Source organism: Sceloporus occidentalis, unplaced genomic scaffold (genome assembly GCF_023333645.1).
Source record: "Sceloporus occidentalis isolate IW3139 unplaced genomic scaffold, rSceOcc1.0.p SCAF_1, whole genome shotgun sequence".
Lineage (NCBI taxonomy): Eukaryota > Metazoa > Chordata > Lepidosauria > Squamata > Phrynosomatidae > Sceloporus > Sceloporus occidentalis.
The window spans coordinates 9,974,626-9,997,834 of NW_028316981.1; the positions used below are offsets into that span (position 1 = coordinate 9,974,626).

Consider the following 23,209-nt stretch of genomic DNA (forward strand, 5'->3'; position numbering starts at 1 on the left):
AATGATGGCTTAACAAATGAAATAAAGGTGACAAGAGGTACTAGACCAGTAGTTCTCAACCTTCCTAATGCTGTGACCCTTTAATACTGTTCCTCATCTTGTGGTGACCCCCAACCATACAATTATTTTCACTGTTACATGCAAATATGTGTTTTCCAATGGTCTTAGGTGACCCCTATGAAAGGGTTGTTCGACCTCCACTGTACTAGACAAGATGCCCGTTATCACCAATATTATTTGCAATGGTAATAGAGATGTTAGCTAATGTTATAAGGAAAGATAATAGATTAGAAGGAGTAGGAGTGAAAACAAAACATAAAATTAGATTATTTGCTGATGATACATTATTAACCATGAAAGATTTAATGGGTAGATTGGGGAAAATAAAGGAACATTTAAAAGCATTTGGTGAGATGACAGGGTTGCTGATAAAAGAAGAGGAATGTGAATTTGTAAGACAAAGAAGCTTAGATATATGATTAAAAAGTAGTATAAAATATTTAGGAATAAATGTAATGAAAGATTTAAAGGAAATGGAAGAAAAGAGTTTGGTAGTATTAAGGAAAGAATTGGAGAAAAAAATAGCAGAATATAAGAAAATCCAATTATCATGGTTTGGAAGAATAGCATTAATTAAGATGAAAATATTACCAAAATTAGTTTTTTATTTAGAATGCTACCATTGAAAGTGCCAGAAACCGAACTGAACAAATGGCAACAACCTTTGAATACATATTGGCCTGTTACAGACTGCCAAAATAAAGCTGCTTCGGGTCTCTTTGGCGGTATGCTATTTAAATGATGCATGGGTCCTAAGAGTCCGGAGGTCGTGCCAAAGCCACACTCCATTCCTAAGCACTGGAGTGCAGCTTTGGTGCAGCTTCCGGATTCTTAGGATGCATGCATCATTTAAACAGCATACCTCCAAAGAGACCCGAAGCAGCTTTATTTTGGCAGTCTGTAACAGGCCATTGTAATGGAGGGAAAAGAACTAGACTAAATAAACAACTTTGTTATAAATCACAAAATAAGGGAGGGTTGGGTGTTCCCAATGTAAGAGGATATTATGAGGCTAATCAACTGAGATATGTAATAGAAAGTATGTTAGGTGTGGAAGGTTTAGAATGGTTAGAGTTAGATACAGAGGAAGTAGATATGAAAATAGGGAACTTTTTTAAAGGGAATTTACAAAGAAAGAAATTAAGATAATTGGAAACCCACTTATGAAAAATATATTAGAAATATGGAGTAAATATATAAAAGAGTTAATGACTGAAGATTCAGTAATAACATCAATAATAATAGAAAGGAAATTTCCAAAGAACTTGAGAGGACTGTTAGATAAGGAGTTAAAGGAGAGGAAAATAGATAAAATAGAAAATTGGGTGGATGTAAGGGTAAAGAAAGAGAGCATAAAGGAAAAAAACTTATGGGGCCAAAAATCTCATAGTTCCATTGTATGCAAATAGAAGAATGGATTAAAAATTGGAGAAAAAGTGATGTAGAAAGAAAAAAGTATACACAATTTGAACAATTAATTCAGAAAGGAAGAGAAATGGAGGAAAATGACAACTTGAAAGGTATGATTAGTACAATTTATAAAATGTTGATTGAAAATAAAGAGGGGGATAACAAAGGAAAATATTTTGAGAGGAATATGGATAGAAGAATTAGGATGTAAAATATGTGATAAGGATAGGATTTTGGAACAAAGATATTTGAAAAATTTATTGGTACAGATTAAAGACAGTTATTATAAATTGATATGGAAATGGTATTTGACAACAGTGAGATTACATAATACTGATAAGAATAATTCAAAAAATTGTTGGAGGGGTTGTCAAGAAGTAGGGTCAAATATGCATATGTGGTGGCAATGTAAATATGTACAAAATTTTTGGGGAAAAGTGATAATAGAAATAGAAAGTTTTATGAGTATAAAAATAGATTGAAGTCCAAATATAGTATTGTTATCATTATATAACTTAGCGAAATGGAAAAAGGAGAAAAAAGACTTGATAACAAACTTGATTACAGCTGCAAGATTAATTAAAGAAAGATGTCAGAAAACGAAAATAACTGTACAATTGGAAGAGTGGTATAAAGAGGTAAGGAAATTAGCGACTAATGATAAATTGACATGCAGACTGAAAGTAAAAAAAGGATTCTGGGAAAGAAATTACTTTGATGGAATTTGGAAAGAATTTATTGAGAAAGTATTTAGAAAAGATGGAAGATTACCTCCATGAGAGGAACTGATATCTAGGATAGAATACAAGGGTGGAAATGGCTTAAGGGAAGTGGATCACTGTGGTGGGGTATAAAAAGATATTTAGATAAGTTGTAAATGAATGTAGAAAATATATATACAGATGTATGTATTATATAATATTCATTGTATGAGTTTTAATTTTAATAAAATAAATAAATAAATAAAGTAATGGGGAAAAAAGAAACCTTTTCCACACTCCAGGCATTTAAAGGGTTTCTCTCCTGTGTGAGTTTTCTGATGATAGGTGAGCTGTGTCTTCTGAATATAACTTTTTCCACACTCCAGGCATTTAAAGGGTTTCTCTCCTGTGTGAATTGCTTGGTGATAAGAGAGGTTTGTCTTCTGATTGAAGCCTTTCCCACACTCCAGGCATTTAAATGGTTTCTCTCCAGTGTGAGTTGTTTGGTGAAAATAGAGGTGTGCTTTCCGAGCGAAACTTTTCCCACACTCCAGGCAATTAAAGGGTTTCTCTCCTGTGTGAGTTGTTTGGTGACGTGTGAAGTCTCTTTTCACAATGAAACCTTTTCCACACTCCAGGCATTTAAAGGGTTTCTCTCCTGTGTGAGTTTTTTGATGATAGGTGAGCTGTGTCTTCCTAATATAACTTTTTCCACACTCCAAGCATTTAAAGGGTTTCTCTCCTGTGTGAGTTGTTTGATGATAGGTGAGCTGTGTCTTCCTAATATAACTTTTTCCACACTCCAAGCATTTAAAGGGTTTCTCTCCTGTGTGAGTTGTTTGATGACAAGTGAGGTGTGTCTTCTGAGAGAAACCTTTTCCACACTCTAGGCATTTAAATGGTTTCTCTCCTGTGTGAGTTACTTGGTGATGAGTGAGGTCTGTCTTCCGAGCAAAACCTTTTCCACACTTCAGGCAGTTAAATGGTTTCTCTCCTGTGTGAGTTGCTTGATGGAAAGAGAGGTGTGCCTTTTGAGCGAAACCTTTTCCACATTCCAGGCATGTAAATGGTTTCTCTCCTGTGTGAGTTGCTTGGTGACGAGTGAGGTGTGCCTTTTGAGCGAAACCTTTTCCACACTTCAGGCATCTAAATGGTTTCTCTCCTGTGTGAGTTGCTTGATGGAAAGAGAGGTGTGCCTTTTGAGCGAAACCTTTTCCACATTCCAGGCATGTAAATGGTTTCTCTCCTGTGTGAGTTGCTTGGTGACAAGAGAGGTGTGTCTTCTGAGTGAAGACCTTTCCATACTCAAGGTATTTAAATGTGTTCTCCTCTGTATGAGTTGATTGATGAAGAATGAGGGCTCTTTTCTCAATGAAACCTTTTCCATACTGTAGGGTTTTAAAGCATTTCTCTCTTCTGTGGGTTTTTTGATGATCAGTAAGGGCTCTTTCCTTAATGAAACTTTTCCCACATTCCAGGCATTTAAATGGTTTCTCTGCTCTGTGAGCTGCTTGATGATAGTTGAGGGTTGTCTTCTGAGTGAAACCTTTCCCACACTCCAAGCATTTGAAGGGTCTCATTCTTCTGTTAACATTTTTATGTGAAATAAAACTGGAGCTGTTTCCACACTCACTACCTTTGATCGATTTCCCTTTCATCTGAATTCTCCTATGAAGAGTAAGGCTTGCTTTAGAACTGAACCTTCTGTCATCTGCAAGACAAAGATATTTACTTCTTTTCTTTTGCTTCTGTATTCTTCCTTGGATTGTGGTTCTCCACTCATTTTCTATGTCATTTTTTCTTTTCGTCTCTTTTACCTGTTTGCACAGGTCTCTTTGCATCAATGTTTGCCATGGTTTCTTATGACACTCTTTCAGTTGCCCATCACTGCCTGGAAGGGAGAGAAAGTACCGCTCACAAAGAATATATATCATAAATCCTCATAGATGGAGATGGTACTCCAGAACCTGTCTACTGGTTCTCCTAACGGTTAAGTTTTCTTTCACTGAAAGCAGGCAGCTCTAATGATTTTGGCATCATAGAATCATAGAGTTAAAAAAAGAGTCATAGAGTTAGAAGAGACCATAACGTCCAACCAGTCCAATTTCCTGCTGTGCAAGAATGCACAATCAAAGTATCATATAAACTAGTAATCTCAGTTCATCTCCTGCCCCACTCATTGTCTAAACACCATTATCTTGGTTGTCCTGTTCTAATATCCCTTTCCCATTGTAAGACGAACGTTGGTACTTACCCATGATATGTTCATTTCCAGCAGACGAGGGTCCTAACATCCTGAATTCTGGGTTAGCTCCTCCCAATTTGCTCCTGTAGGGAGGGACAACAGAACAAAAGACCAGCCCCCACATAGGGAGGAGCTAGCCTCCCCTGGGCCTCAGTCAATAACAAGCCAAGCGAGTAGTAAGGTACAATCAAGGAACTGAACTTTAGTAACATCAGCTAAGGGTTAACTAAAACACCTTAGAAAAACTAGTCCAAGAACAGATAAGAACTCAGAAAACCAATCCAGCAACAAGAAGAACAAGGCAGGTCTACCAACAGGCAGGTAGGGTCGGAGGCCGCAGGCAGCACCCGGGTGGGCAGGATGCTAGGACCCTCGTCTGCTGGAAATCACGGGTAAGTACCAACGTTCGTTTTCCCAGCAGACAGGGTCCAAACCTCCTGTATTCTGGGATTTATAAAAGCCCTCTCGAATTGGGAGGGAACTGCTGCTAGGAGACTGTGGCCCCTGACACAATCTGTTGGAGGACCCTCCTTCCAAATGATGCCTCAGCAGTGGAGGTAATGGCTGTGAGGGAGATGACCTTAAGGAAGAGGTGTTTGAAGGAGGTTTCCCGAAGGGACTTGAATGGCCCAACTGTCAGCGCCTTTAAGACTGTGTGCAAGTCCCAAGTTGGAGAACGAGGTCTGGTGGGCTGGGCCCTATTGGAAACTCCCCTCAACAGTCTTTTAATGTGAGGATGGGCTGCCATTCTAGCCACTCTCTTATGGGGCAGAACTGATGTGATGGCAGGCACCTGCCTCCTAACCGTGTTGGGTCTGAGTCCCTTTTTAATGTCATCTTGGTGGAACTGTAGCAGGTCAGCCACTAAAAAACCTGAAGCAGTCAATGTGAACTTGTCTAAAAGGTAGATTATGGTGGAGCATATGATCAATCAGAATAGAAATTGATCAAATCTGGACCTATGGCACCTTTCACCCTATCACTGCTCACCTTGTCAACGGGTTATAGCAAAAAAGGTGATATTAAGGTGATTTAACTTGTAGCAATGAAGACTTACCACTCTGAAAGAGGAATGTTCATGTCTGACCACCAACTACTATTTCAAAACAATGTGCAGTTCTTTACTGGAACATCTGTGCACCTATGTAAAATAAGACTAATTCCATGGTTAGGCAAGAGGGATACTGGATTAACCTTTATCTCTCAGGCATTGGTGAGTCCATGCAGAAGCGTGGATGCACTCTGTGTTAACAGGGCCTGTGGTCAGAATTAAGTCTGATTTCATCTGAGGATGAGCTTGTCTAGAGGCTTAAAAAAATCGTCCAATTCCATGTAGCAGACTATCATCAACCTAGAGGAAGGCTGAGGGGTCTCTCGGCTGAATGAACTGCTGATTAAGGAATCATGAAATGGTAACAGAGAGCTTGGCAAGGATAGCCCTCTGGTATCTAATTTTGAGGAGAGAATTTTCTCCACAAAAAAGATCTGTCAAAAGAAAACAAACCTAAATTTTAAATAGTACAGAGGGCCCTCGATATGAACTGGAGTTGGTTTCAGGACTTTGCATGGATACCAAATCCATGGAAGCTCAAGTCACATAAATGGCATAGTAAAATGGAGCCTCTTATATAAAATAGTAAAATCAGTTTGGTTTTCTTGCTTTTTTTTTGACTATATATACACACACATACACACACACACATGCTGTGGGCGTATAGATGGCTAGTCTAAGTCCCTATATGGAGCTGTATGGTATATTAAATCTCAGCATGTGTGCTAGCAGAAAAACAAGGCTTAGGCACTAGGAAATCTATTTTCCCAGCCTCAGAAGGCAGTAGACAATGCTGTTGTTTGGACCAGACATTGGCATGAAAAACCCAGTCAGGGATAAGACAGTCACCCCCACAGCGGCTAACCTTATAACAATAGCATCATAGAGTTGGAAGAGACCACAAGGGACATCAAGTCCAACCCCTTGCCATGCAGGAAATCACAATCAAGCATGCTCAACAGTATGCAAAGGAATCTTGTAGCACCCTGAGACCAACTAAAAGAAAGAGATTGGCAGCATGAACCTTCATGGCCTTGAGCCCAATTCATTACATGCATGATAGACTTGTCACAATAGGCCTATCCAAGGCAGGGAGCAGTTGAATGGTAAGCCCATCAGCAGGCATTCTTATTAAAATGTAACTATCTAGACAAGGTAAGACAAAATTGTGCTCTTAGTGGCTGACCCCTCAGGGCTCTACAGGATGTCTGAATGGGATTTGAAGCAAACCCTTAGCAGAAAAAAACTGCTTTTATGTTTTAAAACACTCATGGGGGGAGGGGGGTTTCTCTGGGATGGAGGCTGTTTGTCTGTTTCTGATTAAGAATTTTTCTTAACCCCCTTGTATTAGTGAGAACCATCTCACAGAAGAAACTGTATTTTTTAGTTCCTTCCCTTTAACAGACATCTCTCCTATGAAAGAAGGAAAGAAGAGGAGAGCCACCTCTCCTGAGGTTAGCTGACTGAGGCTCACTGTATAACTGGGACTTAACTCTTTTGCCACTAAAGGGAAGCTTGGTTGGTCACCTTAATCCAATATATAGATATATAGATATTTTTCCAAAGATTCTCAATGTGTGTTAGAGATCTGCTCAGTGACCAGAGGAGCGATGTATCCTTCTCCTTGCTTGAGTCACCCTGTTTATTAGACTTTAAATGAATCTGTATTGTTAAAGCTTATGCTCTTAATGAGAAGTGCTATGGCTGATAACAGTTTGCACAAGGGAGGCAGAACCATGTGCTCATCTTATGTCTTAGGCTGTTCCAGCTAAGGCAAAAAAGGCTCTGGCCCTAAAGGAGACAGGGATGGAGGCCCATGAGGAGGGAAGAAAACTCATCATGTTGCTTTATGGCTAGTCTCTTCCCTTGTTGAATTCGTTTCCAGGCATCTTCGCTGCCCTGGTAAAAAGGAGGGGGGGGGGTTGAGCAGAAACAGCGTAACTCAAGCCTCATGGTCTAAACGTAATAAAATGAACACCAGAAAAAGTTAACCAGTATCTCTTGTGAATCTGAGCCCCCAGACCTGTTGTTGTGGGGGCTCTCCCCTCCTTTATTTGCCCCATCAAGGGAGGCTGCCTGGGCAGTAGCTTCTTCCAGGCACTGAGGAAACTGCTCTTAAGTTACCAGTGACTGAAGACCATTTGTAACCATGGGTAGTAGATAGCTGCATATGGCCTGTAGTGTAGCCCTGATATTCACAGGACATTTTGTTTTATTTATGTTTGAAACAGCCTCAACTTCAAGCTGGGGTTTACAAGCTTAGCCCTTTTAATCTCAGGCAGGCTTTATAGTAACCTGGCTGAATTATAGAAGCTGGCTTGGTCCTCAACTCCCTTCCACTTGCATAGGTAGCTGGAAAGGGCAGGGTGGACTGATGTGGGGCATGGCTCCACATTTATCTGAGGTATATCTGTATCCTGAGAAAGAATAATCTCTGATGGAGAGGCTACGTGCTCCTCCTGCTCTCTCAAGAGTGCCACAGTTTGGGGTAGCAGAACACAATTGGGGGTGAAGGGAACTCTCTACCCATGTTATCCACAAGTGGTTTCCCCCTTTTTTGTTGTTATTTTTGAGGAGGGAACACAGGAGGATTTGTATCCAGGTGCTCTCTCATAGAATCCCTGGATTGGAAGATACCCCAAGGGCCATCCAGTCCAACCCCATTCTGCCATGCAGGAACTCTCAGTCAAAGCATAACCGATAGATGATCCTCCAGTCTCTGTTTAGAAGTGGGTGGGAGAGGCCATGCAGTCTCTGGGGAGGACATGAAGCCATTTTGTGTTTCTTTGTGAGATGCTCTGTGGCAGCCAAAAAAGACCATTTTAGAGTTGGAAGCTTCAGCCCCTGCTGGGCCAAGTCTAGCTTCCTTTACAGCCATGCGGCTGTACAACAAAGAGGAGGAGTCCTCTGCCTCCTTACACACCATCTCATTATAAGAATTGAAAAAGAAAGTGCAAGAGCCCTGGCAACACGACTATGTGTTTCCCAGTCTGCAAAAGGACCTCCCAGACCTGTTGGGGTCCTGAGTGCCACTGGGGTCAGAGATGGGAAGTGGGAGACCAAGAGCTTATCCCCCCCATCTGACCTCTTAGCAGAGTCCCAAGCCTTATGTTAGGCATAGTGGCTGCAGTGGCAATGGCAGAGGTCTCCTGGCAATGCCTGCCTTGAGCGAGGGCATTAGATCTGGCCAAGGTTCTTTGGTGGCTGGAGAGAGAGACCCCTGGTACTCACCACTTCTCCGGCGTCTTGTGGCTGGCTTGACTCTCTGACCTTGGCACTGTTTCAGGCTGGGCAGAGGTGATGCAGAGAAACTCTTTGCCATGACTTTTGGCTGGCCTGTCATCTGAACCTTGACCCTAAACAGGCTGGGCAGAGATGTTTCCATGACTTCTGGCCAGTTTCCTCACTGATCCCTGGCCCTAAACAGGCTGGGCAGAGGTGATGTGGAGAAACAGAGACATGGAGGGGATACCCCTCACCATCTGTTCCCATGGCTCCCATGTGCTGCAATGCTGTTTGCAGACATCTCCTGTGCTCCCAACATAAAAGGGGGCAGCTTGGAGGAGAGGGAGCCTCATTGGCAAAGCCATGACCTTTCTCCAATCCTTGGAGCCCTTGCCATATTAAGTCTTTCTTCATGCTTCCAAGGCAGCAAGATAAACAAAGAACAAGAAAGGCCTGGAGCAGCTGTAGTGAAGAAGCTGCAAAGCAACAGCAAACACATTCCAATGAGTCTCCCTCTGAAGCCAGCTCCCTCTGTTGAGCTGGCAGACTCTGAGCTAGGGAAGCCTGAGCTAAGGATGACCCTTAGCCAGTGCTCTTGGGGTCCTCTGCCATAGCCACCACCAAGGAAGGGGGGAAAGGCAGGAGAGAGGAGAAGAAGGGAAAGCTAAGAAAACTCTCAAACCGCTTTCGGCGAAAGGAAAAACTTTGCTGGCTCGAAAAGATACATCCTGCTAGGAGCGTAGGCAGGAACAAGACTGGGGCCCAGGGGGCTCCTCCCTATGTGGGGGCCGGTCTTTTGTTCTGCTGTCCCTGCCAACAGGAGCAAATTGGGAGGAGCTAACCCAGAATACAGGAGGTTAAGACCCTGTCTGCTGGGAAACCTCTGGGCAAGCAACGTCTGGGTTGTTTCTGATCATAAGCAAAATGTGCCAGGAAAGGAGGGGAACATCTCACAAACGCACCAGATTCTGCTTGGTGGCATTAATGCAGAATCAGTATTGTGCAGCTAGTGGTCTTGCATCCCTGGAGACTAAGGATCGACTCCCAGCTCTTACATCCATCAGGTAATGCTGAAATACAGAGTGATGTATTCACTTGAAGAAAGAACTTTAGAACATCTATCTGTGGACTTAATTTCTGGCACTTCTCCATTTCAGCAGTTTTTAATTGTATGACGTATCTTAACAAGAAATTCTAAAGTCGTGTGAAAATATTTGGGGAACAGCAAGATAAGGTCCACTTAGTTATCCATGTCAAGGTCTCTGAAATTTACAAAGAACATCTGTACAACATACAGTTGGCTTTTTCATGGGCTTGGCATCTGAGGATTGATGCATCCACAGCTGGTCCCACCCCATTCTTCCCAATGGCAGCGCACACATGAAGTCTATCTGTAATTGGGAAGAATGAGACTTGAGGTCCTGTATTTTTTACCATTCTTGTGTGTGGGAGGGATGTCCAGAACAGAAGCCCCTCAGATACCAAGGGCCAACTGTACTAGAGTCCTAATAATTTCTTTTAAATGGAATATCTATTACTAAAATATCCAGACCACAAGGTAGGTATGTATCTATATTGTATTGTGGTATTGTACTTAGTGCACTATATTAAGATTTTATATATATATGTGTGTGTGTCATTACTTGTATTACTATGTCTTGAGTATTTTGAAACGGCCCTTGGGCTATTCAATAAACATACTGACTGACGTAGGTACAGAGGACTATTGCTATCTTCTGGAATTGCTCAAGTCCTATTAAATACAATAGTAGAGTAAAATGGTGCCTCTTAAATAATTGGCAAGGTTTGCTTTTTGGAATTTATATGTTTTTCAATATTTTCAAGATATGGATAAAGAATCTGTCGATCAGGAGGTCCAGTTGTACCTTCATTATCTATTTCAGATTTTTGGTCAGTCCCAAAATGTGTTCTTCTACTGAGAGCATGGGATTCCTTGCTATCTAAAGGGGCCAAAGGAGAACCAGCCTGTACTAGTTTGAGTGTTGGACTAAAATTCCTGGAGACCAGGGTACAAATGAACTTAGTGGCTTTTGGAAGGTCACACCCTCTCAGCCTCAGAGAAAGGCAATGACAAACTGCCTTTGAGGAAATCTTGATGATAAACCCTATGGCAGGTTCACCTCAAGGTCACCATATGCTAACTAGCCCCTGCCTCCACACCAGGGCTTGGCTTTCTCCGTTTTTTGGCAAGGAGGTCTGGGAAAGGAATGGCAGCTACTTCCTCCAGATCTGGCCCTCCCCTCCCTGGAAGGCTCTCCCTCTGTATCCATTATTAGAGGTTTCAGTGTGAGGAACAGGACTAAGTGGGACCAAGCAAGCAAGATGTGGCTGATTTCTACTTCCGCCTTCTCACTTTCCCCTAACATTTTAATCTTTCATTTCATTTTTAATGGTGCTCAGAGGGGCCACAGCGGCAACTGGAGGAGGCAAACCAGGCCCTTGGTGTGGGGAACTGCTAGTGAAGCACCTAATACTACAGTGGTCCAAGCTCAGGAGCCCAGCTGGACCTCACATCATCCACTGTGACCTTAACCAAGGTCTGCTACTGAAGGGCTTTCTGGGAAGAGCAGCCAGAGACATAAGCGATGCTGAAAGAAAACCACTCAGCCTGCTGTGATCTAGCAAGATTGAACTCCTGGTTACTTTTCAGCACTTCTAAGCTGCACAATCCCAAGAAAGGAGAGCCTTACTCAGAGAGAATAGGGGCCCCAGAATCTCCTCCATCACTTCCCGATGAAGGGCCTTTTGGACTGGATCCAGCAGGGCCCACTCCTCCTCTGTAAAATCCACAGACACCTCAAAGGTAACCTGCAGAAAGAAAAAATAATTCTTTTAGGTTGCTCAAGAAAATTGAAATGCTTACAGCATGCCATCCAAAGGCTCCTTACAGTAGCAACCTGTGATGGAAGCAAACGGATAGGACAAGATTCTGTGGGGACCAGGGAGTTTTCAAAGGGAGATAAACACCCAGCCCAGCCCTTTGTTGGCTCACTTGAGATCCTATTCCCTACCTGATCTAGCCTCCCAGAAGGTGTTCTGAGTCCATCAGGGTGAAGAGATGTCCCTGTACACTTAGATCCAGTCCTTATTCCGCCTCCTGGGAGGAAGAAAAAAGGAAGGAGTATTTCTAACCCTTCTCTCTCCTTCCAGTTCTTCCTACATGTGCCAATGCAGCATACACCATTTCCCACATCAGGCTTTATTGCATTGTTTTCTATAGACTTGACACTGTAACTGGATACTGAAAATCTGTGCTTCTCCTATCCTCCTTCACCATCTTCCTAGTGCCAATCTTCTTTTGAAAGCTAGCTACAAAGAGGATGAGGAGGAACAGGCAAGCTGGTGTGGTATAAAATATCGCTGTAAAATATACTTCACTGTGAGAAGCTTTGTTAACTTGAGCTATGCCTGTAATTCCAAAGTGCTAGTTAGGCTATACAAAATGGTCCAAGTGCTGCAATTGATAGAGTCCAGATATTTCAAACATATCTGAGAAAAGTGAGTCAGAGAGAAAGCTACCCCGTTAGCCCTTACTCATTGAGGAGGACATTCCTTCTCCACTCAGCTCAACTCCACATGGTGTACTGGAGCATTCTTCCTGTGTGATCCACTTGGGCCACTGCCTTTGACTGGATTCAAAAGGACACTTCTCCTTCTGGGTCATCTCTTTCAGAAATGAGTCCTGCAGCAGAAGCAGAAATGTGGAGGGAGGGAGAAGAGAGAAGAATTGGTTAGCGCTGAGGAAAAACTGAGTTCATACACAGAAGATTGCCAGCCAGGAAAACAAAGGCCACTGCCAAGTCTGGAAGTAGCTGGAGACACCAACTCCTGCTCCTGAATAGAGTTTCACTCTAGACTGCTGAGGTTCTTCCAAAGAAGCATTTAATCTTAGTGGCAGTAAAATATTTACAAATATGTTATAGCAATATATACACAATCTGTCATAGCTCTGAGACCAACCAACATCCTTTCAGTTCAACTCCACTCCACATGGTTTACTGGAGCATTCTTCCTCATATACCCAAACACAGTCTTGGATTCTGCTAGTGTTTTATCATCTTCCTGTCATGTGTCCACCTGTGCATTTCGAACTTTTAGGATGCATCTCCATGTCCAGTTTGCATCAACTTCCTTTGAGTCAGCATTTCCTCTTTAACCCACTGCATGCACCTGAGACATTTTTACATGCCAGTGCAAAACCATATTGACAGAATTAGGAAAAGAAAGGAAGAGGAAAAGGCCGTGGGAGGCATCATCCCCACTGTAGGTGATTTCCAGGAAAAAAACAACAGGGAAATGGTAGCTAGATGTACCTCATCATTACGATTATTTTTTTCATTTGTATCCCTTGTCCACCCCCCCCTTTTTTCTTCAAAGACATAGCTGTGTGAGTGTGAAATATGAGTGTGCAAAGGGATCTTCTATCTAGCACCTTTGAAACTAACTGCGCGAAAGACATTGTAGCATAAGCTTTCATAGATTTGGTCTATATTCTCAAGTCTACCAAAATTTATCTTATAACTTCTTTCGAAGTTAGTCCAACGGTCCTACAAGATCACTTTGCATATTCCTAGTTTCTTCTTTACATTAAGCCTCAGTTTGTTCAAGCATTTTCAAAATCCGTTCCAAAGAAATAGTGATGGCCCAGCAAAATGACCAGATGAAACACCCTCACCTGCTCCTCTTCCTCCTCCAGACGGAGCTTTACAAGACATAACCAGCACAATGTACTGGGCCTGGAGCTGAATCAATAACCAGCAAACCTGTTTATAAAGGGAGGCACAGGTTTCCTGTAACTAAGCCCAGTTAGTAATCTGGATACAAACTGCATCTTCAGGGTACAATAACATCCAAAGTGGGAGGACCACAGTGACTATCTGGAGCCAGGGGGAAGAAAAAAGCTGCTGGTGCTACTGCTACTTGGCCCTCTGCCTTCCAAAAGCCTTTGAAGAAGCAGAGCCAGCCCTCCAGTTCATCTGGTGCCATCTGGCCATGGAGGAGAGATGCAAGCCCAGCTCTGTCAGCCCTGGCCTGAGCTAAGAAGCAGAGTGCTCCCTCCACTCCATCTAGGTCATCCTGCCATGGAGAGGAAATGAAGGCTCAGCTTGATTCAGCCTGGCCTGAACTAAGAAGAGCCCTCCCTCCAGTCAGTCAGTTTTGGAGATCTAGTTTTGTATAATAGCACTGTGAATAAAGAGCACTTTGGGAGACTTAGTTTCTCTGGTGGTTTATCAGAAGAAGCTATAGCATCGGTGTGCTGTGTGTCCCCGGAGGTTCCTGCATTGCTGCATTTCCTGGAAGACATCCAGTTGCTGTCATCCCAACTTGGACTTTGGAGCCACGCTTCTGCTTCTGGAAATTTGCCAGCTCTGCTCCAAGGATCTGATTTAACCCCAGGACTCGTTTGAGTTGCTGACAGTGTTTGTTGGACCCCAGCAGTTGCGCTGACATATTCAACATCTTTATCAAGGACTTGGATGACAGAATCGGGAGCATTCCTATCAAATTTCCAGATGACACCAAATTAGGAGGAGTAGCTAACACTCCAGAAGACAGGATCAACATTCAAGATGACCTGAATAAACTAGAAAGTTGGGCCACAGCTAACAAAACTTCAACAGGGAGAAATGCAAGGTACTGCACTTAGGGTGGAAAAATAAAATGCACAGATATAGGATGGGAGACACATGGCTGAATGAAACTACGTGTGAAAGGGATCTGGGAGTCCAAGCAGACAACAAGCTGAACATGAGTCAACAATGCGATGCGGCAGCTAACAAGGCCAATGCGATTTTAGGCTGCATCAATAGATGTATAGTGTCTAGATCAAGGGAAGTCACAGTGCCACTATATTCTGCTCTGGTCAGGCCCCACCTGGAATATTGTGTCCAGTTCTGGGCACCACAATTCAAAAAGGACACTGAGAAACTGGAGCGTGTCCAAAGGAGAGTAACTAAAATGGTGAAAGGTCTGGAAACCATGCCCTATGAGGAATGACTTAGGGAGCTGGGGATGTTTAGCCTGGAGAAGAGAAGGTTAAGAGGTGATATGATAGCCCTGTTTAAATATTTGAAGGGATGTCATATTGAGGAGGGAGCAATCTTGTTTTCTGCTGCTCCAGAGACTACGACCCGGAGCAATGGATGCAAATTGCAGGAAAAGAGATTCCACCTAAACATCAAAAGGGAGATACTGAAGGCATAATTTGAAACAGTTCCAATGAGGAAGAAAAATGGGAAGTGTCTCAAGAAACCAGGATGGATGACTAAGGAAGCTAAGTTTTAAACAGAACATGTATAAGAAATGGCAAAATGGGGATATCACCAAAGGGGAATTCAAACAAATAGCAATCATGTGTAGGGGTAAAGTCAGAAAAGCTAAAGCACAGAATGAACTCAGGCTTGCTAGAGAGGTTAAGAACAACAAAAAGGGCTTTTTTGGATATGTCTGCAGCAAAAGGAAGAAGAAGGAAATGGTAGGGCCACTACGTTGAGAAGATGACAAAACACAATTGGGGGTGAAGGGAACTCTCTACCCATGTTATCCACAAGTGGTCTCCCCCCCTTTTTATTGTTATTTTTGAGGAGGGAACACAGGAGGATTTGTATCCATGTGCTCTCTCACAGAATCCCTGGATTGGAAGAGACTCCAAGGGCCATCCAGTCCAACCCCATTCTGCCATGCAGGAACTCTCAAACAAAGCATAACCGATAGACTGCTCTGTGGCAGCCAAAAAAAAACCCATTTTAGAGTTAGAAGCTTTAGTTCCTGCTGGGCCAAGTCTAGCTTCCTTCACAGCAGTGGTTCCCAACCTTTCTAATGCCGCGACCCTTTAATACAGTTCCTCATGTTGTGGCGACCCCCAACCATACAATTATTTTCATTGCTACATGCAAATATGTGTTTTCCGATGGTCTTAGGCGACCCCCTTGAAAGGGTCGTTCGACCCCCTAATGGGTCCCGACCCACAGGTTTGGAACCATTGCTTTACAGCCATGCGGCTGTACAACAAAGAGGAGGAGTCATCTGCTTCCTTACACACCATCTCATTATAAGAATTCAAAAGGAATGTGCAGGAGCCCTGGCAACACCACCATGTTTTTCCCAGTCTGCAATAGGATCTCCCACACCTGTTGGGGTCCTGGGTGCTACTGGGGCCAGAGATGGGAAGGAAGGGGGGGAGACCAAGAGCTTATCCCCCCATCTGACCTCTTAGCAGTCCCAAGCCTTATGCTAGGCATGGTGGCTCCAGTGGCAATGGAAGAGGTCTCCTGGCAATGCCTGCCCTGAGCGAGGGCACTAGATCTGGCTAAGGTTCTTTGGTGGCTGGAGAGAGAGGCCCCCTGGTACTCACCCCTTATCTGGCATCTTCTGGCTGGCTTGACTCTCTGACCTTGGCACTGTTTCAGGCTGGGCAAAGGTGATGCAGAGAAACTCTTTGCCATGGCTTTTGGCTGGCCTGTCCTCTGAACCCTGGCCCTAAACAAGCTGGGCAGAGATGTTTCCATGACTTCTGGCCAGTTTCCTCACTGATCCCTGGCCCTAAACAGGCTGGGCAGAGGTGATGTGGTCGAACAAAGACATGGAGGGGATACCCCTCACCATCTGTTCCCACGGCTCCCATGTGCAGCAATGTTGTTTGCAGAAATCTCCTGTGCTCCCAACATGAAAGGGGGCAGCTTGGAGGAGAGGGAGCCTCATTGGCAAAGCCATGACCTTTCTCCAATCCTTGGAGCCCTTGCCATATTAAGTCTTTCTTCATGCTTCCAAGGCAGCAAGATAAACAAAGAACAAGAAAGGCCTGGAGCAGCTGTAGTGAAGAAGCTGCAAAGCAACAGCAAACACATTCCAATGAGTCTCCCTCTGAAGCCAGCTCCCTCTGTTGAGCTGGCAGACTCTGAGCTAGGGAAGCCTGAGCTAAGGATGACCCTTAGCCAGTGCTCTTGGGGTTCTCCGCCATAGCCACCACCAAGGAAGGAGGGAAAGGCAGGAGAGAGGAGAAGAAGGGAAGACCAAGAAAACTCTCAAACTGCTTTCGGCAAAAGGAAAAACTTTGCTGGCTTGAAGAGACACATCATGCTAGGAGCATAGTCAGGAACAAGACTGAGGCCCAGGGGGGCTAGCTCCTCCCTATATAAGGGCCAGTCTTTGTTCTACTGTCCCTGCCTACAAGAACAAATTGGGAGGAGGTTAGGACCTTGTCTGCTGGAAAATTAGAGGGAGTAGCTAATACCCCAGAGGACAGGATCAAAATTCAAAATGACCTGAATAGACTAGAAAGCTGGGCCACAGCTAACAAAATGAATTTCAACAGGAGAAATGTAAGGTACTCCACTTAGGGCGGAAAAATGAAATGCACAGATATAGCCTGAGCAACACCTGACTGAATTAAACTACATGTGAAAAGGATCTAGGAGTCCAAGTAGACCACAAGTTGAACATGAGTCAACAGTGCGATGCAGCAGCTAAAAAGACCAATGCAATTTAAGGCTGCATCAATAAAAGGACAGTCAGCCCTCGTCTTACGCAGAGAATCTGTTCTGGACCCCGCCGCGTAAGGTGAATTACAACTTAAGGAGCTGGGGATGTTTCGCCTGGAAAAGAGAAGGTTAAGAGGTGATATGATAGCTCTGTTTAAATACTTGAAGGGATATCATATTGAGGAGGAAGCAAGTTTGTTTTCTGCTGCTACAGAGAACAGGACCCAAAGGAGCAATGGATGCAAACTCCAGGAAAAGAGATTCCACCTCAACATTAGGAGGAACTTCCTGACAGTAAGGGCTGTTGACAGTGGAACACATTCCTTCCATGCAGCAAATCACAATTAAAGCACTCCCTTTGACAGATGGCCATCCAGTCTCTATTTAAAGACCTCCAAAGAAGGAGACTCCACTACACTCTGAGGGAGTTTGTTCCACTGTCGAACAGCCCTTACTGTCAGGAAGTTCCTCCTAATGTTGAGGAAGAATCTCTTTTCCTGCAGTTTGCATCCATTATTCCATGCCCTGTTTTCTGGAGCATGAGTGTAATGGAGTCTCTGAGTGTAATGGAGTCTCCCTCCTTGGAGGTCTTTAAGCAAAATCTGGATGGCCATCTGTCAGGTATGCTTTGATGCAGAGTTCCTCCATGGCAGGGGGTTGGACTGGATGGCCCTTGCGGTCTCTTCCAACTCTATGATTTTAGCCAGGAAGGCTGCTGTAGGAAGGGAAATATATGGGCCATGTAACCTACCCTGGTCACCAGTCCCAGAATACTTTGAACCAGGTGAAGTGCCTGAACATTGTTCAAAGACACATTCATGCAAGAATGTGTTACAGTACTCCAAAGAGGTTATAACCATATTTCTAGCTGTATTTCTAACACAACTCCAGTTGTTACGTGTTTGCTAGAATGCATCTGAGGAAGTAGACTGAAGTCTACGAAAGCTCATGCTGCCAACTTTCTTTTATATTATTACTATTATTATACTTAATAATAATTTCCAAAAAAATATGACACATTATTATCAGCTATTAAAGAAAGGTGCACCCTCATCATCACTGCCCTGGCATTTGTTTGCCTGCCAAAACAGGCCTTTAGAGATGGATCTGTTATGAAAGAAGCATGCATAATTCAGAAATTAAACGAAACAGGGTGGAATTAGAATAAAATTCCTTACAAAACTGTCTGAAGGCACTCAAGGAAATGCTTGGGTTTTTTGGGGTTGATGGAGGATGAGGACGACGATGCTTTTTCCAGGTCTACTTTTCAAGAACTTTGCCCAATGTTGTGAGAGATACCGTGGCCTTTTAAAAGCTACCACACAGGAAACTTTCCGAAATAAACCTGAATGTAGAGATCCACCCCAACAGTGCGTTAAAAAGGGTATACACTTGCCCCTCCATATTTGCTAGGGTTAGGGGCACAAGACCCCAGTCAATGTGGGAAAAACCACAAATAACAACACCACCATGTTTTGACCTGAGAGGACACCTCTCTAGGAATCTCTAGGTCCTCCAATGCAACTCTGTGGTCAATGTCCGACAGACACTGACCATAGAATTGCACTGGAGGAGCTACAATTGCCTAGAGGAAAGTCCTCTCTAGGAATCTCTAGGTCTTTCAGTGCAACTTTTAGTTAATGTTCACCATAGAGTTGCACTGGAGGACTTAGAGATTCCTAGAGAGAACACATTCAACAAATCCGTGAATAATAAAATCCACAAATATCAAAGCTGCAAATATGGAGGGATGAGTGTGTGTATGTTTGTGTGTGTGTGTATATACACACACACACACACAATACTGTACCTTCAAAGAAGGTCTCAAAGTAACTATTAGGGGGAAGGGAAATCCTTCAAGGCGCTAAAAGAGACAGATAGATAGATAATTGGAGAGAGGTGGGGGAAAGGATCAGGTGAGGCGACCCTTTGATCACCTTTGGATGCATCCACACTGGAGAAATAAACCGGTTTGGCCGTACTTTAACTCTTTTTCTGGCTCAAGGCTATGGAATTCTGGGAGTTGGAGTTTCTTGTACTCAAACTCCCATACTTCAACTCCCAGAATTCCATAGCCTTGAGCCAGAAAAAGAGTTAAAGCGGGGCCAATAACCAGGTTATTTCCCCAGGTTTGAAGTGAGCAGCAGTCCTTGGTGCTCCTGTGTGGAGTGCTGCTTTCCAGGAGTCAAGAAGGAAAGAAAAAGGGGGGAAACGGAGGGAAGGAGGGGAGAAATGGAGAGAAGGGAGGATCGGAGCATTTAAAACAACAACAACAGCAGCAGCAGCCCAACAGGGAGGGAGAGGAGATTGTGTATGTCTTTGCGTGTGTATGTTTGTGTGTGTGTGTCTCACCTGACTTCCTCCTTCCTCTGGAAGCATGCTTCCAACCCACAACAACAACCACACCACCAAGAAAACCTGAGGAAGTGTTGCAGGAGAAACAGGAGATGCCAGCGGATGAGGAGCACGAGAGGACAAAAGGAGGGACGACAACAACAACAACAAGACGAGCAAGCTTCCTGGCCAAGAAGACTGAGAGGCATTTGTGAGTGCAGGTGATGTGGAGGCCCCTTTGGCTAGAGGCCCCAGGGCAATGCCCCGCTTGCTCTATGCTAGCTACAGGCCTGCTTCTAGGGAAAAAATTCAAAATCCTTGCCAAAACATTAGTATGTCTCCTCAAAATGACCAGGATGAAATGAGCTCACCTGCTCCTCTCCCTGCTTCTCCTCCTCTGCCTGGCTCAGGAGGAAGGCCTCTGCCAAGGCCACTGCTTGGGAGGTTGTCTCCGCTCCACACTCTCGAACCCAGCTCCCCATCTCTGGGGGAAGGACGGCCAGGAACTGCTCCAGGATCACCAGGTCCATCATCTCAGCCTTGGTGTGTCTCTCTGGCTTCAGCCACTGGCAGCAGAGATTGTGGAGCTGGCTGCAAACCTCCCGGGGCCCCAAAGCCTCCTCCTGGAAGACAAACTGCCTGAAGTGCTGGCGCTGGACCTCAGAACTGAGCATCTTCTCCTCCAAGCTCCTCTGAGTGGTTCCTCCAAAAAGAAGCATGGCTCTTTTGTTCTGTACTTTGACTGAGCAGCGTGAAATCCTCCCCTAACGGATGGCTGACTGAGTTTTAGTTTACCATCAGTGCACCTAGGCATCTTCCAACACGCCAAAGACTCACATTCCTCTTTTACTAGACTTTGTCTCAGGGGAAATTACCAGGGACATCAAGGCCTACAAAGAACACAAGGCATTCTGTGAATGATCTGTTCTGAAGACTCTCTTGAGAGAAGATGATGTTTTACAACTAAATCCAAGCTGAAAAGTGGCTCTTCTCCCTGTACAGAATGTTACCTCCCACTCAAAAATAAGGGGAAAAGCCGCTAACCAAGACCATTACACACATTTACAGTGTGGCATCCTACTTCCACTTGCTTTGTCCACACTGCTTTTCCTTCTTCTTATTCTTAGCACATAGAATATCTAGGTCCTGCAGTGCAACTCTATGGTCACCTTTAACCGAACGTCACACCGAAGGACCTAGAGATTCCTAGAGCCAACACCCCACGAGGCATTTGTAGCTCCTCTGGTGCAACTCTACAGTCAATGTCTGGCAGATGTTGCCCACAGAGTTGCACTGGAGGACCTGCAGATTCCTAGAGAGGTGCTCTCTCAGGTAAAAACATAGTGTTTTAGTTACCTGTGGGTTTTCCACATTCATGGGGGTCCTGTGCCCCCAACCCCAGCAGATGGGGAGGGATGAGTATGTGTATAAACACGCACACACACACACACACACACATATATATATATCAGGATTTATATATAAATAAGAAAGTATATATAAAGAGATCTTGTAGCCCCTTTGAGACTAACTGAAAGAAGTTGACAGCATGAGCTTCATAGACTTTAAGTTATTAAGTCTGTTTGGGTCCAAATGCATCTGAGGAAGTAGACTTTAGTCTAGGAAAGCTCATACTGCCAACTTCTCTCTTTCAGTGAGTCCCAAAGGGGCTACAAAGCTTCTCTGCGTACTGATTTTACAAACTAACACAGCTATTATGCCTTTGAATTTTAAGAGCATGCTCTCTCTCTCTCAGAATAAATATTTCAGTGCAGTGCATCTCTTAGACACATACATATGTACATATCAAATTACACACACACACATATCACAATCTATTCATATACATCTCAGAATATGGATTTATATATTTCAGAATATTTGTATACACACACACACATTTAGAATCTCTCTCTCTTCAGAATATATATTCATATACATCTCAGAATATCTATCTATCTCAGAATCTCTCTCTCTCTGAATATATATATCGTGATTTATAGAGGTCAGATTAATTGTATACACACACACACACATCTTCAGAACATACATTTATATACACCTGAGACTCTCTCTCTCTCTCTCTCAGAATCTGTCTATATATAGGATTTATATGCCAGAATATTTGTAGACACACACACACATATATATATCAGAATATTTCTCTCTTCAGAATATATATTCATATACATCTCAGCATATCTATGTATCTCAGAATCTCTCTCTCTGAATATATATATGTGTGTGTGTGTGTGTGTGTGTGTATCTACATATCAGGATTTATGTCAGGATATTTGTATACACATACACACATTTAGAATCTCTCTCTCTCTTCGGAATATATATTCATATACATCTCAGAATCTCTCTCTCTCAGCATATATCTATCTATCTATCTATCTATCTATCTATCTATCTATCTATCTATCTATCTATCTCAGGAGTTATACCTGTGTGTATATATACACACACACACACACACACACACCCTATTTGTCAGCATGTATAGATCTCAGTCTATCTGTCTATGTAATATTATTAGGAAGGAAGGAAGGAAGGAAGGGGCTTTCCTCCTGGCTGGGGCTGGGCGAGGGAGCCAGGCCAGCGCAGGCCCACCTGACGCTGCTCCTCTTTCTTCTCTCACCGACCGCAGCCCTCCTCCTCCTCCTCCTCCTCCTCCGCCTCCCAGAGAGAACGAAGGCCCTGACTCAGGCCCCGCCCCCAAGGCAGCCTCCGAGCCCCGATTGGGCCATCCCTCCCGCCACTCAGAGCCCCGGCCACCAATCAGATCCACGGCCCGCTCAGGGCCCCGTCCTATCAGGGCCCCGCGTTTGAGCGGGTGGGCGGTTGGAGTCAGTTGAGGGAAACTAAAAGAGGGAAGGCAGGCCTCTGGGGAGGAGGAGGCACACTTGGGGCTATTCCCATTGGAGCCACATGAGGCAGCAAACACAAAACGCTCACACAATAAAGATATTACTGTGCACACATACACACACAGAGTGCGTCAGGGGCTGTCCAGACACAGTTTGTGTTCTTCTGGTAGAACCACAGAATCCAGTCCAGCCCCTTCTGCCATGCAGGAACTCCCAGTCAAAGCATCCCTGGGAGACGGCCGCCCAGCCTCTGCTTAAAGACCTCCAAGGAAGGAGACTCCACCATTCTCTGAGGAAGTGTCTTCCACTGTCGGACAGCCCTTTCTGTCAGGAGGGTCCTCCTAATGTCGAGGTGGAATCTCTTTTCCTGGAGCTTGCATCCATTGCTCTGGGTCCTCTTCTCTGGAGCAGCAGAAAACAAGCTTGCTCCCTCCTCACTATGACATCCCTTCAAGTATTTAAACAGGGCTATCATATCTCTCAAGGTGAAATTCCCTATAATTAAGACCTTTTCTCATTTGAATGCCACCAAAGTCAATGATCACTAGCAAACTAGAGTTGACCCATACTTAGGGTTGTCATAAGTCAGGACCTCCAAACCGGGACAAATGTAGGACAAATGTAGGACAACATTTTAAAATGTAGGGCTTTTTTTTTAATGGAGGACATGTGAAAAAAATTGGTGATTTTAAAAAAATGTTAATATAATGTTTCTTAGGCATGATCAAAATGGAGGACATTTTGGCATTATTCCAAGACCAGTGGTTCCCAAACTTCCTAATGCCGTCACCCTTTAATACAGTTCCTCA

General features: G+C 43.9%; 1 protein-coding gene across 1 annotated transcript in view; it reads right to left on the bottom strand.

Annotated features, from left to right (window-relative positions):
- Window positions 1-22,204, bottom strand: part of LOC149320672 (uncharacterized) — a 32,305-nt gene extending 10,101 nt beyond the window's left edge. Inside the window, exons 1-6 of the mRNA XM_089503275.1 lie at window positions 22,144-22,204; window positions 19,899-20,417; window positions 12,248-12,395; window positions 11,725-11,810; window positions 11,404-11,521; window positions 2,458-4,062 (exon numbers count right to left, since the gene is read on the bottom strand). Coding sequence (XP_089359401.1) covers window positions 2,458-4,062; window positions 11,404-11,521; window positions 11,725-11,810; window positions 12,248-12,395; window positions 19,899-20,246 — 2,305 coding nt within the window. The 5' untranslated portion in view covers window positions 20,247-20,417; window positions 22,144-22,204. The remainder of the gene's footprint in view (window positions 1-2,457; window positions 4,063-11,403; window positions 11,522-11,724; window positions 11,811-12,247; window positions 12,396-19,898; window positions 20,418-22,143) is intronic.
- Between the last annotated feature and the right edge of the window lie 1,005 nt (window positions 22,205-23,209).